This window comes from Cygnus olor, chromosome 16 (assembly GCF_009769625.2).
Source record: "Cygnus olor isolate bCygOlo1 chromosome 16, bCygOlo1.pri.v2, whole genome shotgun sequence".
Classification (NCBI taxonomy): Eukaryota; Metazoa; Chordata; class Aves; order Anseriformes; family Anatidae; genus Cygnus; species Cygnus olor.
The window spans coordinates 9,797,665-9,816,045 of NC_049184.1; the positions used below are offsets into that span (position 1 = coordinate 9,797,665).

Sequence of the window (18,381 nt, forward strand, 5' to 3'; positions counted from 1 at the left end):
TTACACATGATGTCACACATCACAGTGTACACAGTGACCTTGCCAGCAAGTACTGAATGAAACAGGAAAACCAACCAAAAGTGAGAAGGAAACTCTCTTTCAGGGTCATTTGCCTTTCCTGTTTTCCCACTGAATATCTAGCACAGAAATTGATCATGTTGCAAGTTTTAGGTATTTCTTTTTGACCCGATTTTGATCCTGGTTTTAAGCGAGAAAAATATTTATGCACAACAGATTGTACTACGCTGAACTGGAAGATCCCCTGTGCATTAAATGCAAGAAAATAAAGGAGGTGGGGAGTTGAATGAAAGATTAATAATTTAAAATGAAAACTTCTGACAAGCATGAGTCCATGAAGCTAAATTCAGGTTGAGAGTGACATCTAGTGATGCTCAGACACAATCCTCTCACAACTGTTGCCAGTATTTGCAGGGTTCTCCCCCATAAAACCTTCACAAGGTACACAAAGTCATAATGCTTAATTTCTTCTACATTTGTGTAAATTTCTTAAGCTGAAAGTGAAAATAACATATTTTGATATGAAGAAGCAGCAGTTTATGGCCAACCTTTCCAGCTGAAATCAGACTAGGTCATGTCTGAATCCTGGCAGGTGGGAGCCCAGACTCCCCATCCTCCTGACTGGGTCAGGAGTGAGCACATTCTGGAGCTGTGAGAGTCACAATTTCTCAACTTCATTTTAGTTTTCTTGTTCAGCTCATAGCTGTGATTTTGAATTAAGGACCAAGAAAAAGCTTGCTGGAAAAGTTAATTGAATTTACATGACAATCTCTGCAATTTTTCTGCCGGGGAGGGTTATTTTCAATGCAGAGGTAACTTGAGCTAGAACACGAGTCTTTCTCCTTCCTTGAAGCCTATCCACAAAGAAAAAAAAAAAAAAAAAAAAGATCAGAAATGTGCCAGGGCTTAGACAACACTCACCATGACAGCCAGATGGGGACAGCTGGGAGGGACAAGGCAGCTAGGCCAGGACTGCAGGGCCATGTGTCTGACCCTGCAGGGTGCTCAGACATCCAGGGGCTGCCAGCCTGTAAAGATGCCCCAGAGTTGGGCAGGGGAAGCCCACATCAGCCCCACTGGCTGGATGTGTGGCAAATTTGAACGGCTTCTGTATGTTTCACCAGAAACACAGCAAAAGAAATACTTTCCTCTAGAATGTCGTTTTATTGCATTCTATTTATTTTTTCAGGTAATTTGGGTTGATTTTGTAATGAACCCAGTGTGCACACTTTGCATGAGTAGTGGAAGAACCCAGAAAAGTAAGTAAATAAATAAATAAATAAAATTACAGGAACTAGGAGACAGAAACTATATATCTATTCATTAAAATGGAAAAGTGAGTACATGCTGCCTAAATGATGAGGGCTTTTTTGGTTTTGTTTTCACTTCTGTTTTAAAAGAAAACATTCAGTTTTCATTTTTCGCTGTTTTGTATAGCATGTTCTGCAAAGCATAGTGTCTGTTTGATATTTAAATAAAGCAAATCAGTAATTAGAAATAGAGCCATTAGTTATTCTTTTGTTAATTGGTAACGCACAAACTACTTAGTCACTGAATTTGGACAACAGAATTTTTCCCAGTCTTTGAGAGTGGATCCGTGTCACCATCAAGAAAAATACAGAAACAACCCACACGTAGCTAAAAATAACAGTTCTTCATCCACTCAAGCCATTTCCTGCGAGCTCCCCACTGTGTGCAACAAGCACTAATAAAGGAAACGTCAGAGCTGGGCTCCCCGGCGCATCCCCTGCCCTCCTGGCTGGTCACTCAGTGCCGGGGGGACCACACCAACCCCAGGCCCTGAAAAAAAGAAAAATCACTTGCCCAGAAGGTGTGATCTAGTTTGACCAGGATATCTGTAAAATTGTTCCTCTCTTGAGCCGAGCTGAAACTGAGCTGCCTTTAGCAGCGCTGCTCATGCCTGCTCGCCCTGCCACAGCCCGTGCTTTAGTCATGAAAGCTTTGCTGGAGACACTACCCAGAGCCCCATTTTAACCCATATTTCAACCTCTTACAAAGCATTTCATGCAGAATTCTACACACCTGAATGTCAGTCTCACCTTGTTAATACTGATGCTGCATCCAATGACAAAACCTAAAGCTAAGCAAGTTAACAACACGTGGTATTCCAAATATATAAAATATACCAAAAAAATTATAGGCAGCTCTATATATTTACTCCTTTGTGACACAAGATGGCACCAGACACTTCCCTAATCAGTCTGTTAAAAAAGTGGACCAGCAAAGCAGTTTAAACCAAAGGGCCGTATGTATGGGTTTAAGTGACAGGAGCCATAAGACATTGGACTCTCCACCAGCTGTGTTCAAGATGTCCACCTGCCCCTGGGAGTGCCTGGGGACAGCAAGGATGAGTGTTAAATGCTGAAGGGTTTGAAATAGCAAAAAACTAACAGTGGAGTCTGAGAGAGATGTAAAGCAATCCTGGACCCACACTCCTGAAAGCCTCAGAGGCCAGCCTTCGGATCGCAGCTGTGAAAGCCGTGAAACACAACTGCTCTCTGCTCTAACGAGATGCAGAGTGGGTCGGGGAGTCAGGATCTCCCGTACTCAAGGGCGGCCTTTTTACCCTGGAAAGAGCCCTGTGACAGAAGGATGCCTCTTCTCCTGTGACCTGTTTGAAATTTCAGCTTGTGATCTGTCAGAAAAGTTATCTGGTATTAACAAAAGCAAATATTGAACAAACAAACATAGGAGATCACTGTTACCTCCTGACATTCCTCCTATTTCATTCTGGCCCCTGCACCATATACTCAGACAACCCTAGTGTAGTTGCTTCCTCTGTTTTAAGTCTTGCCCAGCAAATTACAGGATAAGAATAAAGCAACAAGCATCCCCATACAATCGCTATGTCTTAGATAAGTTGACTGATGACATACTGATGGCTGAATCTGCACGTGCAGTTGACCATCCTTATTGCACACACAATTAATCCTGTTGCAGGCTTTAGACAGGAGTCTTGCAAACACCAAGCATTCACTAAAACCTTCATCCTTCTTTACACGTGCAGTGGTGTAATTTTAAGATCAAGAAAGGCAGTGAATCATGCATGAACACTTTAGCACAGTCACAAGCCCAGCTTTTCTGAAGAATGAGCTATTACACGTCACCTAACTCAGCAAGCACAAGATAGATTCCTAGATACGGGCTTTTAAAAATTGTAGTCAGAGTTGTTGTTCAAATAACAAAATTAATTTAAATAAATTTTGCCTTTGGGCAGCTCCTTTTGGCTCTGTCTCTGAAACAGAATCCACAAGAAAACAGGCCTGCAGGCATGGTCCTGGGCAGCAGTAGCAACAGAAAACCAAAATTGGCTAAATCAAACCCTGCCAATTTTCCCTCCAGAAATCATTCATTGTTATCTTGTATTTTACAAGGTAAGGAGCACTCAGATACATTCTCTTCTGTATTTTTAGCCATAGTTGTTATTTAGAAACCTTAGCCACCAATGTTTGCCAGTGGCAGGTGATCACTAAGAGCTTTTTGAAATTCCAGCATCAGTGTCACTGAGTTTCTTATCATCAGAATATTTGCTGGGGAATGGAAAGAGCGAGGGGAAGTCTGCAGAAGTTGGTGGCATTCACACATCCCTTCTCACTTAGTATGAGAAGTGAAGAAACAGATTCCAGGAAAAATACTTGCCCAGCTTCACACGACTAGGGGACTACAGAGGGGAAAACACAAAGCTCAGGCTCACGGCCCCAGTGTGTTTACTTCCCCGCTTTTCATGGATTGAGACCTCAATGAGAGGGAAAGTAGAACTACATTTGAAAAGAAGAATATTGTGTTCAATAGACAGGAATTAGGTACTCTGGGTTTGAATCTCAGTCACATAATCTCATTATATCTCCACTGCAGAATGGTAGGAGTATGTTATTCCCTTTCCTGCTTTGACATCTAATTAGCCAGCAAAGGAAAGATAACCCAGTAGGCATGGGTGTGTGTCTACAGCGGTGACTGATCTCTGGACACCTTGTTAGCACATGGTCTCTCTAGACAGTCCACAAAAGCCTTTCAAGCTAATATTGCTTGGAGAAAGAAAGGCATCATCAGATCACATAAAGAAAATCCTTAGTAAAATTAGGCATATATATTGTTAATATATTGTATGTATACATATGTTAATATTTTATATATATATTAATATTATATATGTGTGTATGTGTGTGTGTGTGTATATATATATATATATGTGTATGTATATATATATACACATATATAACTACCAGAGAAGAAAACAGAAGGGAGTCAGGAGGAAGCAGGAGGGGTTTGAAGACTCAGCCTGTCCACCTGAAAAAAATTTGCTGGGTAGTGATAACATTATCCTTCAGAAAACTACAAACAAGGGACATCCTGAGATCAGACTTCACTGGTTAAGGGTTATGTCACCTGCACCCTCTGAGCCCAGGAGAGCAAGGTTGCAGAATGGTTTTAGAAGTTTCTAAGCTGTCAGCAAAAGCATCCTTGGTGAATTCAGATGAAATCTAATTATTTCTGCCATCAGAAGTTAAGTAAGACTGAAGATGGATGTAACCTTTTCGTGGCAATACCTTTTCTTGTCAAGAAAATATTCAGTACTAACAAAATGTCAGCTTTTCTTGTGTTAAATGGGAAAATGTGCTATTCAAAAACCCCTAACTATACATTATCATCAAATACAAAGAAAGATGTGTAAATAACCTTGAGTACTTGAACTGGAGAAAACACACACACACACACACAAAACCATGAAATGCTGTGAGTCTAAATAGATGTCGCTTCAGTTTTCATTACCAAATGGGTACAAGGTTTCACAAATCACATTTGCTTTCTAAATGTATTTAGCTTTCCATATCGAGAAGATTCTAACAGAAAATATTCTATATTTACACACTGTGGTTTGACATTACTAGCAAAAAAAAAAAAAAAAAAAAGAAAAAAAACATATTGCAAATTTCAGAATCCAGAAAAGGACTCCTGAAGAGAGTTTAAATCTCATTTTACCCCGAAGGGCCAAATCCCTGGGAGCAGCAGTACCACTGTGCCTGTGTGATTGGTTTAATAAACAGACACAGGCCTTTGCTATTTGTAGTTACAGCTAAATCTAAGCAGTAACTAAAGATTGTCTCACTCCGTTCTAGAAGTTATTTACAAATAGTGATGCAGATAAAAACACTGAAGCTGAATTTCTTTTTACAGCTCTAGGATAGTATTAAGGTCACATCTGCCAAACACGAAAAGAATAGAATAGGAAAACCTTGGACCAAACTAGCAAGATAGAAGTTAGGCTTAACAGATAATTAAAATTAAGGGTTAGGTTCTAGAAGTTTTTATCACAGCAGTAAACACTCATGGTACTTTTTTTCCCCCACTTTCTTTTCCTTCTTTTTTCCTTTCTTCAAACCTAGTCAGCCAAGGATGGTTTTTTTTGCAGTCTTCACATGAGGTCATGCACAAATAGGCAGAAATAAAAGTAGATATTTTAAACATCCTGAAACTGATACTTCTGCAGGTCTAGGACTGGCTGATGTCAGGTACAGCGCACAGTACATCTCTAGTACTTGAGGAGTAATAGTAACAGAAAAAAAGCCGTGATTTTCTGATTTTTGTTTCTGTCCTTCTTATACGTGTATTTTGTCTGCAAGGAAACAACACTGGACTCCAGGTACAGCAACAAACTGAGGTACTCTAAGCATCAACAGAAAATTCTCTCCCAATACCCATCCACCCACAGCATCTGACACCTCAGTAAAACCATCTTTGAACCTTGCCTGTCTCCAAAGCCTTGCATTCATCTGTAGTGCCGGGAAAGAAGTCAGTCAGCAGCAATAGGTTATTAGGCTTTAGACAGCCAAATGCACCTACAGCTCAGCCCCTGCACCGCAGGGCAATGAGATTTGTGAAGACAAAGGCTGCAATATTTTCCAGAGACACAAGGAAAATACTCCGGGGATTCTTGGCACTGACAAAGCTGAACAGCAGAATGCAGCTGGCTCAATCATATCTACTTGTCTTTCACCGTTTACGTGAGAGGACAAAACTGATACTCAGTGTTATTAGTCTAAAGCACTTAAAATCCATTGAATATGAGAGAGCACCTGCAGGTGCTGCTAAGTGTTTTGCAATCAGATCTGCTTTGTCTCCTTTTGAACTTGGATGAGAAAGAAAACTGTGTATCATGTCCAAAAGTTGAGTCTAGTTAAATTAACTTGTTAATAGGCTGAAATTATAGAAATATTCATCTAAAAGCCACTTTGTTGTAATCACTGCTAGATGTTCCTGTTCTTCTCTAATCACAAAGGTTGGCAGACCCTCTCTCCACTTGCAGTACTGGAGCTTTTTGCTGCAGCCACGGTTGAAAGGAAATTGAAAGAATCAACTCCGAAATGCTGGGAACTGCAAGCACTCTACTTCAATAAGGTTTCAGTTGGTTATATCAGGTGAGGATCTACTCTTCCGATTTGAAAATTTCTTCTAGTAATCTGATACAAATGTGTACACCCTCTATTCACTTCAGATTCACTCTTGCCTCCGATCATAGTGAGCCTCAGACTATAAAATAACTTTATTAGCTATGGACTTGATTGAAAAATGTATGAAATACAACTTCGTGGAGGAACACAATTGATATTTTTCCAGTATTGTATCTGATTATGCAGTCTATGAATGACAGTAGTAAGAATGCTTTTGCAAAGCTGTTACTCTAAGACTTTCATAAAAAACCACAGCATTTTAGTGGACAGCACTTAATCATCCAAGTATTTATGATGGTGTCATCATATGTCCTTTTTGCCAGATTATTGTGAGGTTCCTACTTCCATCTTGGTTTGGGTTTGATAACCTGAAAGCAAAAGAGCCCAAACCAGATTTCCACTATTTTTGATAACTAGTGATATCTTCATGACTTCAGTGAGAAAGACTAAATGATGTTTTTTTCTTGAACTAGGTCGCTACTCAACAGGTTTATAATCTACACGTTATTTGGTGAATAAGATCTGAAGTTTAATTTATTGTATTTGTCAAGTATTCTATTACCAAAAACTAAAATTCTATTGAGTCAACAGTTCAGCACAGAATAACTCTGTGTGTCAGTAAAGAGCTGAGTAAACACCATGAAGTGCCCAGGTCAAGAATTCAAGCACATGTTTAAAGATATTTCCAAATCAAAGCCTGTAACATAATGGGCACTCTAGAAAGGTGCACAGAATTCAAAACCAGTGTACTTTGGTTTTGCTTCACTAAGATAAAATATTTTTATTTTTATCTAAGTCTTCTATAAAGGGCAAAACTGAGGAGAAATCTTCAAAAGTATTTCAATCGTTACTTTGGCTATTTGGAGCAGCAGGAAAGGAGTAATTACCTGTTGCATAGGAATAGCTGCCTGTTTATTATTCTATGACTTCCTTTAAATTTTCCAATTTGGTTGGGCACAAACTATTGTTGAAAAAGAGTGAAAAGAAAATAAAATTATATGCATTTATCAACTGATACCAGATTGATTCTTGTGACCAATGTTAAACAAGGTTCTTCATTCAACAACATCACAAGAGAAATATGTTTAAAAACTCCATTATCCACATTTAGCAGTAAATGTTATTTTCTTTTTACCTTTCCCTGAGGATTATACAGTTTTTATAGTGAAGAAACAAGTGAGTAATAATAGCATGCAACCAAAAAAAAAAAAAAAAAAGGCATGACCAGTAACTATATCTCTGGAAAAGCAGCTGGAACTGACAGCTGAGGGGCATCAACTTATATTAATATTTATAATAATATATTATTGCAAAATATATTGCAAAATTTCATTTCATGTAGGCTTTCCAATTCTGAGCAGAGCAATCCCTAACACCTTCTGAAAATAAGGCCTAAGGTGTCTTGTGCAAGCACAGCTTCTTCACATTTTTGCAAAGACCTTAGAGATGGCTTGAGCTTGCAGTCAGATACATGATGCTCAAGCCCACTATTTTTAGCACTTAATGGCAAAGCTAATAGTGCCATTAATCCACTCCGGTATATAACATTCAATTTCCACTTCAAATTGCATCTCAGTGCAAATGGTAGCTTGATTCCTGCTGTCAGATGCATTTGGAAAATCATGATGAAACATATTTAATGGCTTCTGATTCTCAGATTCAGCTGACATATGGGAAAACCTGTAGCAGTCTTTTGGAACAGTGTAATGGAGAATTCGAGAGTTGATATTTACAGAACTGAAACTGAAAATAATTTTTTGGCCTGGGCTGAAGTAAAGAGTGACATTTCTTGTAAGCCATGTTCAGTCAACCTGGATACTTCCCGTGTGCCTCATCCCCTCATTCTGACTCTCCTGACTGGATGTGGCTAAGCCTTTTTGCTGTTTTGTTTCCTTTTATACCTTTTATGTTCTTCCTACCACATGTAATTGAATTACTTACATCTTGTTCCTTTTTTCTTTTCTTTTTTTTTTTTCTTTTAAAGGCAGGTGTTTCTAGAAGAAAGAAGCCATTGCCTTTATTATCCAAAAAAATGCAAGGAAATTAATAGGTTTCCTTCGAAAAAGGGAAGCTGCAAGCTCTGTTGTTTGTTTTTTTGTCTTGAGTCATTTCTCCAGCTAATGGCTATTTAAGGATGAAATCATGATATCCAAAGCAATAAATTATATAAGATGATTCACTCGTGCTTTGTACTAATCATGACTCAATTCTGGTTTTGCATTTTAACTGAAGAGACACCTTTTTTATTCTGAAGAACTAATGAGCATAATGCAGTACATTGCTGTGCCCGGCCAGATGGGGAAGGGACGACTGGAATTTAAATGGCAAAACACTCCTGGGAATTTGCTTACATGCTAACATCTGTGCCCCTCCATCAGCAGGTGGTCCAGAGCCAAGCCCAGAAGGATGCTGTACCTCAAGGGTGTATCTTAAGGGTGGGCACCCTTCTCCATGACTGGGAGCTCTGCCTTCCATCCTGCTCCCACCCAAGAGAAAACAACCTCCACCTGCCACTTCACAAGACAATGCACAAGGAAGAGCTTGCAAGGAGGGAATATCCTGCCCAGCCTTGGGCTCCTCCTCTGTTGAAAAGACAACATTTATTAGGGCAGTGACAATCACTCTATCCAGAAATCACTATCTTCAGTGCACTCCAGCAGCTCGAGAGAGCTGGCAAGAAACAACTGAGGTTCAGCACACAAAATAAAGACAGCTGCTCTAGGCATAAATCCATAACTGCTACACTCTAGAGGGGGCAATATCTTTTCCCTATTATGGGATTAGAGGAATGGCAGAAATATTTTGTTGTTTTAAATTATCTGCTTTGAAACACATCACTGTGAATTTAGGGAGAGACTTTGAAAGACCAATTAAGTTCTTTAAAATGTTAACTGGACAAATTGTTGGGCAAGTCCCCAAGTTATTTTGCATATTAAAATTGCTGCAATGGATGCCGTCCTTGCACAGGTATCATCTGAAGTCTGAATTTGAGATTGAATTACTGGTGCGTGTTAATGAAACTGGGCTCAAAATGAAAATGAAAAAGATTTTCCACTTTCTGAGCTAACAAAGCTGTGATAGAAACTCCAAATATCAGTACACGTGACACAGTATTGCTCTGATTCTAAAGAACTCCTGTGAAAACACCAGTCATGAAACACACAGACATCGGTTAGTACTTTAAAAAAAAAAAATCAAATTAAAAAATTCACTATACAGCTATAGTGTGACTGAATAATGTGCAAGGAAAATCCACCTTGTGCTCTCCACTCAATACATGGTAACTGGTCCCACACAGGCTTAAAATCAGTACAATTCCATGTAAGGGGTAGCCTCCCATGAGAAAAAGCAGCTACTGGGAGGAAGGTTTATTTTTCAAAGAGTAAAGAAAGGTAAGGGTGCATGGAAATTTATTTCAAATCTCCAATAGAAATGACTAGCTGGGGATCATCGTTAGCTTAAGGGATGATAAAAAAGTTCAAGTGCAATTAGGTCAGAAGAAAAGATTACTTCAGGTCATTGGACAGGCTTCCAAGGAAAACAGACCAACACTAAATTTCCATTCTCATGAACTGAACAATAGTATAAATAATAATACTAATAATTGGGGACAAAAAAAAAAAAAAAAAAAAAAAAGAAAAAGAAAAAGAAAAAAGACAACTGAGGCAACTGAACTTGAAGAACCCTGTCCTTGAAGCCAAAGTTAGCAGAGCTGGTTTGGAAAGTGTATTCATCTACAAATTCAGTTCCATGTAATGCATTCAACACCCAGCTGAGCATCTGAGCCACCTGGGGTAACCCTTCACTGCCTATACAATATAGTCCACTTCCGAGGCAGGTGGAGAGGAAAAAATATATGTATTAACTAGCAAGAGTTGGTTAAGCCTCTAGGCTGACTGAGATCCTTGAGCAGAGCTGGAGAGCCATGCCAGGGAGGATGCACAATGCAGAGGAGACGTGCACCTGCACTTTGCTTCACTTGTGAGCAAGGAATTTGGGAATCAAAATAAACAAACAACAAAGCCCAAACCCAAATCATTTGTGGGCAAGAAATTAAATCCCCGAGAGCTTGTCTCAGATGCAACCACCACTATCTAGCCTTCAGAGCATCTCAGCTAGAGCTCTGGCTCTGGGCAGAGTGTAGAGCAATATAGTGCATGGGCACCCTACACACCTCTGAACACCCTCACCTTTTTTTTCTTTTTTTTTTTTTTTCTTTTTCTCCACCAGATGAATTTTAGGGCAAATCTATCATATTTGTTATCTGCAGAGGGCGCCAGACAGTTTCAGATCCTCTGGTGGATCCAGCGAGGGGATGCTGTACCTGGTGGTTGCAGCTGTCACTCAGAAAGGTGCTTGCTCTCTAATGGCCACTGCTCTGCAAGGAGGATTTTGTAGGAGTTGTTTTTTATTTCATGCATGTATAAACCCCTTGGTTCCTTTTTTTTTTTTTTTTAACTTTTCTTGCCATTGAAATAGCAAGAGATGTTTCACAAGCTGCAACACACGAACCCACACTGGCCCCAGCCAGCTGACAGCAGCAGATGAGGAAACTGCCTGCTTTTAATCACCAGAATTAGAACCAGCAACGTGCTGCTGCTGATTTTTCCCTTCAGAGAAAACTGTCTGATGCCTGATTTGAAGCTCACTTTCTTCTAAGGCAGAAGAGCAGCCTATGACTGACACAAAACTCACTGTAAATGAAGATTTATTTTTTTGTGTGTGTGTTTCTACTTGCAAAATCGATTAACAAAAACTCCTGCTTGATTCCATCCCATGTGCACAACAACAACTTGGAAAGCTTTTTTTTTTCTTCTTTTTTTCTTTTCCTCCTTTTTTTCAACCTTTGCTCTGTCCGGTCTGTAATCCCTTGTGAATTCAAGTCCTTTGCTGACAATGAATACCACACACTTTGCCTTTTCATTTCAGCCTGTGCTGCTTAATGTCACCGAAGACTTCAATGACTCAATTCTCAACAACAGAAGCGGCGATGGATTTTGTGAGCAGGTCTTCATAAAAGCTGAGGTCTTCTTGACTTTAGGGATCATCAGCCTGCTGGAAAACATCCTTGTCATTCTTGCAGTGCTGAAGAATGGAAACCTGCATTCTCCCATGTATTTCTTCCTGTGTAGCTTGGCTGTGGCAGACATGTTAGTGAGCATGTCAAATGCCTTGGAGACCATCATGATTGCAATCCTGAGCAACGGCTATTTGATCATTGATGACCACTTTATTCAGCATATGGACAATGTGTTTGACTCAATGATATGTATTTCTTTGGTAGCCTCAATTTGCAACCTCTTGGTTATAGCCATTGACAGGTACATAACTATTTTCTATGCTCTCCGTTACCACAGTATCATGACAGTGAAGAAAGCTTTAACCCTGATTGTGGTCATTTGGATCGCTTGCATCGTCTGCGGCATCATATTCATTGCCTACTCAGAAAGCAAAACTGTCATTGTCTGTCTCATTACAATGTTCTTTACCATGCTTTTTCTCATGGCCTCCCTTTATGTTCACATGTTCTTGTTTGCACGCCTGCATGTTAAGCGGATCGCTGCCCTCCCTGTGGACGGGGTGCCCTACCAGCGTACTTGCATGAAAGGAGCTGTCACCATCACTATATTACTAGGTGTCTTCATTGTTTGCTGGGCACCTTTCTTCCTTCACCTCATTCTCATTATTTCTTGCCCAATGAATCCATACTGTGTCTGTTACACTTCACATTTCAATACCTATCTGGTCTTGATAATGTGCAACTCAGTAATTGATCCGCTTATTTATGCCTTCCGGAGCCTGGAGATGAGAAAGACTTTCAAAGAAATAGTGTGTTGCTGTTACGGCATGAGTGTGGGACAGTGCATGCTGTAAACATCTGGCTTTGTGTTGAGAATAGAGAGAGTATACATACAATAAGTGTATGAATATATACATGTATGCAGATACCTAGCAAGTCCACTTTAAAAGCCTTGCTTGCAGGAAGGGCACAGGGAAAAAGAAAAAAAAAAAAAAAGAAAAAAAAATATTTAATGCCTTGATTTATACTTTTCAAAATGAGAAGGATTTAACTAAATGATTTGAAGTTATTTAAAGAGTTGTAACAAAATTAGTTTTTTAAGCAGTTTGCAAAATAGATCAAAAAACTTACTGGGGAAAAAAAAAAAAAAAAAAAAAAAAGGATCCTGAAAGTGAATGCTACCTTACAGAGAATGGAATAATATTGTGCCTCTACCCTTCATTTGTACCTGTTGCTTTATCTCTGTGCCTCTGTCAACAAAGTCAGCATTTTCTAAGAGTCCATTAGCAACCTCTATGAAAAGCTATTCACTTGCAAGACAAATAAATCAAAACACATCAAACCACTGATAGGTAACAGCGTGGCTGTACTGTAACTCTGATGTCTCTATCTTTTAATAAAGGATTAGATTGACATTTATGCTGCTTGCTATCAAGTCAACTGAGAAAAGTCTTAAAAGGATCAAAGTAAGCAGTTGCCTGGCACTGAAATATTCTTTCAGTAGAAGTCAGCTAAGTGAAAGTGAACAACTACTGTATAAGTGATAGTGTGATTTGAACAGCTGACTGATAGAAGGGACTCATTTAAGAAGGCATCTACATTGCTTATTGTGATATAGGAGTATTATATCCTCTAAAGTTAAAAAAAATAATATGGAATGCACTGATAAATGCACTATTTGGTATGTTAATAAAATAAATCATGGATATCTCCTTTTGATAAATAGTTACCAGGAAGATTCACCCCTTCAGAATTTTGAAGACCATGGGTCTGAAGACAGAGCTGAATATAAGGAATAGCTAAAATGCCAAATAGTTTGAATTTAGCTTTGTGTTAAAGCTGCATGAACTCTTCAGAAATAGCCATTTGGCTAATTTAGGTACCTTCAAGAAGTAAGATGTGTATGGCAGATATGACTTCTATGCACTGTGAAATATGTGTCGTGGGTCAAACTGATTTTACTTAAAGATCTTTAAACTGAGTTCAGTGGATGAACACTGCTGCATTGGAAATAAGAAAACATGGCCTTTGCAATCATTTTCATGTGCAAGTTTGTGGCATGTAAAGTATGCAGTTTCAGCTACAACAATTTAGTCTTTTCCTCTGCTTCTGATAGGAACAAACCACATAAGTGGCCTTCAAATAGCTTATTGTAACTGAGCAATGGCTGATGTGATTTGTATATAACACAACGTACAGGCAGTATCACCGTCATCACAGTGCCAGACTAAGAAAACTCTAAGCCGTTCAGGTCTACTTGGCAACTTTCTGGTATCTTGCATTCAGTAAGGGCAGTTTGACTTGAGACTTGATTTTATTTTTTTTTCAGTGGAACTGCTAAGCTTTTATTTCTGAGGCTCCCCTTACCAATATAGGAACAGTTACCCAGACCAGGGCCCCCCAGTCTATTCCACCACCAGTTACTGCAGCCACACAACAGTAGTCTGGCACAACCTCAGGGTGATGGTAGCTTCATGACCAAAGAAAGAAAGAAAAAGAAAGAAACCACCAAGATCCTTTGGGCACTGTGGAGCACATAGCAGAACTGGCACAAATGAAAATTCTCCCACGTTTCAGGTAGCGAACAGAGAAAATTCCATCAAGTGGCAAGCAAACTCAACCCAAATGCTTTCAACCTGTCTCGGTGTCTCACAAATCACAGTTTCACAGTACTAAGATCTGTTTTGTCAACTCAGTCTGTCTTTTGCAATGCCAGATGTGGCACATTAAGGTGAACTGAAATAAGTCATCATAGGAAATCCCACAACCGACTTCTCTTGCTGTGGAAATACTGCACCTACTTATGAAAAAGCCCTACCCACTGTCAGTGTTCTGTACATTTATACCATGGAGCATGGTTTGCCATGATATTCTGCCTCAGGTTATTGTGTATTTAGCTCTTATTGTACCTGATGTCCTACTTACTTCTCATTTTGAAAGTGATTTTAGATGAGACTTTGATTCATACTGTGCTGTGCCTTTAAGCAAAAAAAAAAAAAAAATAGATCTGTTGAATAAAACAATCTGAAGGCATCCCTTTGAATCCTGTTTGCTTCTCTAGGATCATGATGCCATGTCAAACCACAGTCCATGAAACTAGAAATAAAGTTTGACACTGGTCAAAAACTCCTCAATCTGCTGTCCACAGAGCTATGCAGAAATTAGCAAAAAAGCCAGACATCTCCATCCCACTTGCAAACATGATGGAAAGAGAACCCACAAAATCCCTCAAACATCTCTCACACTTCTAGCACCAGTGAGCAAAGGTGCAGTTCCTCCCCACAAATCATCCACAGAGATGGATGGTGTGTTTGTTGAGTCACATTTCCAAATTCCCAACTATAACTCACACTTTGGAAGCCCATGGTGCAGTATCCTACATGGAGCCAGGATGGCAGCCATTGCTAGCCCATCTGCGATGGGAAAGGAAAGAAAGTTTCCATGGGATTGAACCCCAGAATGAAAGGTAGTGAATGAAAACTAACAATTACAGCTCCAGATGTGAAGTAGAAGTGAATGGAAGAACAGGATTGCACTCAGAAAATACTACTGCAATCACTTCCTTTGGGTCAGCTCTTAACGCTTCACAGAGAAGGGAGTCAAAGAACTGGTGTTCAGCCACCCGCAGGGTCGGAGCTGAGGCTCAGGTCAGCACTTACCTAAGGGACAGACATGGAATGGAGCATCAGCAGTGGTCCCCCAACACAGCATCATTTCCCAGCAGCGCACACTATAAATGTGTCTGTACAGCAGATCAGACATCACAGTAGCACATGCTTCTACAGGGCTGCAGCCCTTAACATGTGCTAAGAATTGGAGCAACACTTCATTCTGCCAAGAATCTGCCCTTGTTTATATCTGCAGTGAAACAGGAACATTTTCAGAGAAGCTACTGGTAAACATAATGTATGATATGCTGATGAACAGAAGTGCTTCTTCCTTGGTAAAAGTGCCAGGCTTCACAAGATAGATACTGTTTCCCCTTAAATAGGATGAGAAATGGCAGAGATAATATCCTTTCCATTTAAAGATGCCATTTGTATGGATTTATTGATTCAGTTTCTGTGCACAAAAATTAGTCAGTCCATGAGCACTGTATTTTCCATTTGAACTGTCATTTGCTCAGAGATTTGTTAAAAAACTCTCATATATTCAGACAAATACTTGAATTCTCAGGAGCACAAGAAATTCACTAAGCCAACTCAATACATCATATTCTGGAAATTATAGCTAGCCTTGCCTTTGATGTAATATTAGCACTATGCATGCAATTTTTCCATCAAAAAGTGTCTAAATATTTTATAATTGAAACCATTTATCCTAATGGAAAAACAACAAAGTCCAGGAACAGAATCCTGCAGTAAACCAAGGTCATCAGTTGGGCCACTGGTAAAAAAACCTTGTCAGAGTTGAACCCCCTTCACTGAAATACAATGCTTGTAGCAGCTGAAGCCCAGACTGGGACCACAGCTAGCTGTTTGGTTTGGTAGCTATACCTAAACCACTTAGGTCATTTTTAAGCTGCACAACTCTCAGTATGACAGAGACCTCTCAGCTAGTATGACCTGGACACTACGACAGCCAAAGTGGGTACAGCAAATGCAATTATTCCAGAAGAGCTTGTTCCTTCCTGGCTCCACCCTGGAAAAGTAGAGGCAAGCCACATTCAGGCTGATTGATATGAGACTATCCCTTCTGAACAAGGTATAGAAATTTGGAACACACCCTGTGGGCTACAGGGTGCAGGAGGGCTCCTACAGCTGGTGTTGGCAATCTGAAGGTTGGCTCCAAACGTCCCTATAAACATTGCTACTGAGCAATTACAGGGCTCTTTGACATTCCATCTTCAGAACAGCCCTGGGTACAGGCATGGATCTGATTCTTTATCACAGCTATAATGCAATGCCTGTATTCAACAGACTCTTAGGTGGAAGGCTGAGGAAGGATAAAGCTTTCAAGGAAAATTAAAAAAAAAAAAAAATACCACCCATATATCTCTGTGAAGAACATTCAGATATGCTGTTCTGCCCATTTTCAAACGTTGAAACTTAAAAGGTTAAAATGCAATCCTGTTTTTAAGTGTTTCAATTAATAATAGACATTAAATGAATAGAGGCATGGACCAAGGAAGATAAAGCAGCTTCTTTAGGCTAAAGCTACAAGTGAAGCCCTTTTGCACAGGTTAAGCTCACTACACAGAGAGCAATGCGGCATCACATCTGCACGTTTTATTGTGTTCTCACTAGGCTGGAATAGATTAGGGTCACAGCTCAAGTCAGGCTTTACACTGATGAATGAAAATAAGCTGTATTGGATTTTCTCCAAAGAAAAAACATAGCTTTCGATCCTTTAAATCTGCTTGGAAAATAAGTGATTTTTATTCTTCTTCCTTGTTTAAAATGATCTTTTTTCTTAGAAATAACAAGCACAGGAAAGGTTGCTTCAAATCCAATTTTCATAACCATCCACCACCTTAGCAACCTCATAGCCATTATATATTTCATAGGCAATTTAAATTGTAGCTCACAACTATGCTTATTCATCACTCATAATATACACCCATTAGAGTCAATCACTGGGTAAGGTACCAACCAACACAGGGCCTTTCTACTCGCACCACTGCAGGTTTGAGCAAAAGATGCATTTCTATCACACTCACAGATTCAAGTTGTGCACAGTAGACCTAAACTTGCATGAGATGTAGAGGTTTGTATATCACTAGTGGGATAGAAATGTCTCTGAAACAAAAGCCATAAAAATGGAACACAATTGGTTTGGCGTTTGTGCAACACTGTATTGGTCAACGGGGCAGAAGGCAAGTCCAGAAATGTATATATTTTCAAGAAGACTTCTGACAAGGACTTTGAAGAATTAAGATAAATTTTTGTGATATTCACAGCATTCTGAAGACGCTGATGAGAAAAGGAGATCTACTCACAGTTCTTACTCATTCATATGACTTTGGCTGCACCAGAAGAGAACACAGAGGTATGTTCTGGAATGACGATGAAAGTATATTTAATATTTGCTATTATTGCTGGTATGAATGTTCATACTGCCAGAATTAACTGTCTTCTGTAAATGGTTCTGAATTTCCAAGTTTTTTAACTGCAAAATTTAAAACCATCTATGTAGAACACATTTGATTTCATTTCTCTGTTTATGAAAACCACACATTTTATTTTATTCAAGGATATTCCTTTCTCTTGTGATTAGAAACAAACAAGGCACCGGTGAAGCAAGATTTACTTAAAAGATCCTTAAATCCATGATTCTACCATTTCAACTCTCTCCATTAATAAAAAACACAGTCAATACTCACCTTCAAGCATTAACTGATGCAATTTCTGGTTTGCTCTATAGTGCATTATTGAGTCAAAGTCAGCAATATTCCAGGAAGAGTAAAATATATAAAACAGTCCTCTTTCACTGTAACAAGTATAATAAGCAGCATGACACTTTCAACACATTATTGATATAATTGCCATAATTGTAAGGATGCACTCTGGGGGTAAGCTGCAACTGAACCACAAAGCCAGATGCCAAGCGTGATGGACTCAAGGCTGCCCTGTACTAACATATTAACTTGAATTAACATTTAAGCACAGGTAAACCCACGTACATCATGAGGAATGAACATTTCTTTAGACTTACATATTCTAAACATACAAGAATCTGTAGGTAAAGCAAAACAATTGCAGACCTCTGCCCTTGTGCACCTGCTATTGTATGCTTTTCCATTCAAACTAACTTACTCAACACAGTCCCATTTTGTACAAGCAATTGGGTAGTAATTTCACTATCTCTCTACCTTCAAAAGCTGTACAACTGAAACAACCTACCCCCACAGGGGCCATTATACTGAGTGAGTTG

At 39.3% G+C, this 18,381-nt stretch overlaps 1 protein-coding gene and 1 long non-coding RNA gene across 2 annotated transcripts; one reads left to right on the plus strand and one right to left on the minus strand.

Moving 5' to 3' along the window:
- Window positions 1-764: 764 nt before the first annotated feature.
- LOC121079214 lies at window positions 765-17,920 on the minus strand. Its single transcript, XR_005824941.1, has 3 exons — window positions 17,831-17,920; window positions 17,447-17,503; window positions 765-872 (listed from the first exon to the last, which is right to left on the minus strand). It is a non-coding gene; the product is annotated as an uncharacterized LOC121079214 (long non-coding RNA).
- Window positions 10,618-12,482, plus strand: MC3R (melanocortin 3 receptor). The gene is made up of 2 exons (XM_040576136.1): window positions 10,618-11,184; window positions 11,418-12,482. Exons 1-2 carry the CDS (start codon window positions 11,164-11,166, stop codon window positions 12,360-12,362), a joined length of 966 nt encoding a protein of 321 aa, XP_040432070.1. The 5' UTR covers window positions 10,618-11,163; the 3' UTR covers window positions 12,363-12,482.
- Window positions 17,921-18,381: the final 461 nt, after the last annotated feature.

What these genes read in the sequence shown, in the direction of transcription:
- MC3R (XM_040576136.1), top strand. Translation starts at nt 11,164, where the DNA reads ATGACTGACACAAAACTCACT. An exon ending in TGACTGACACAAAACTCACT is followed by an intron (nt 11,185 to 11,417) that starts GTAAATGAAGAT and finishes TTTTCATTTCAG; the next exon opens with CCTGTGCTGCTTAATGTCAC.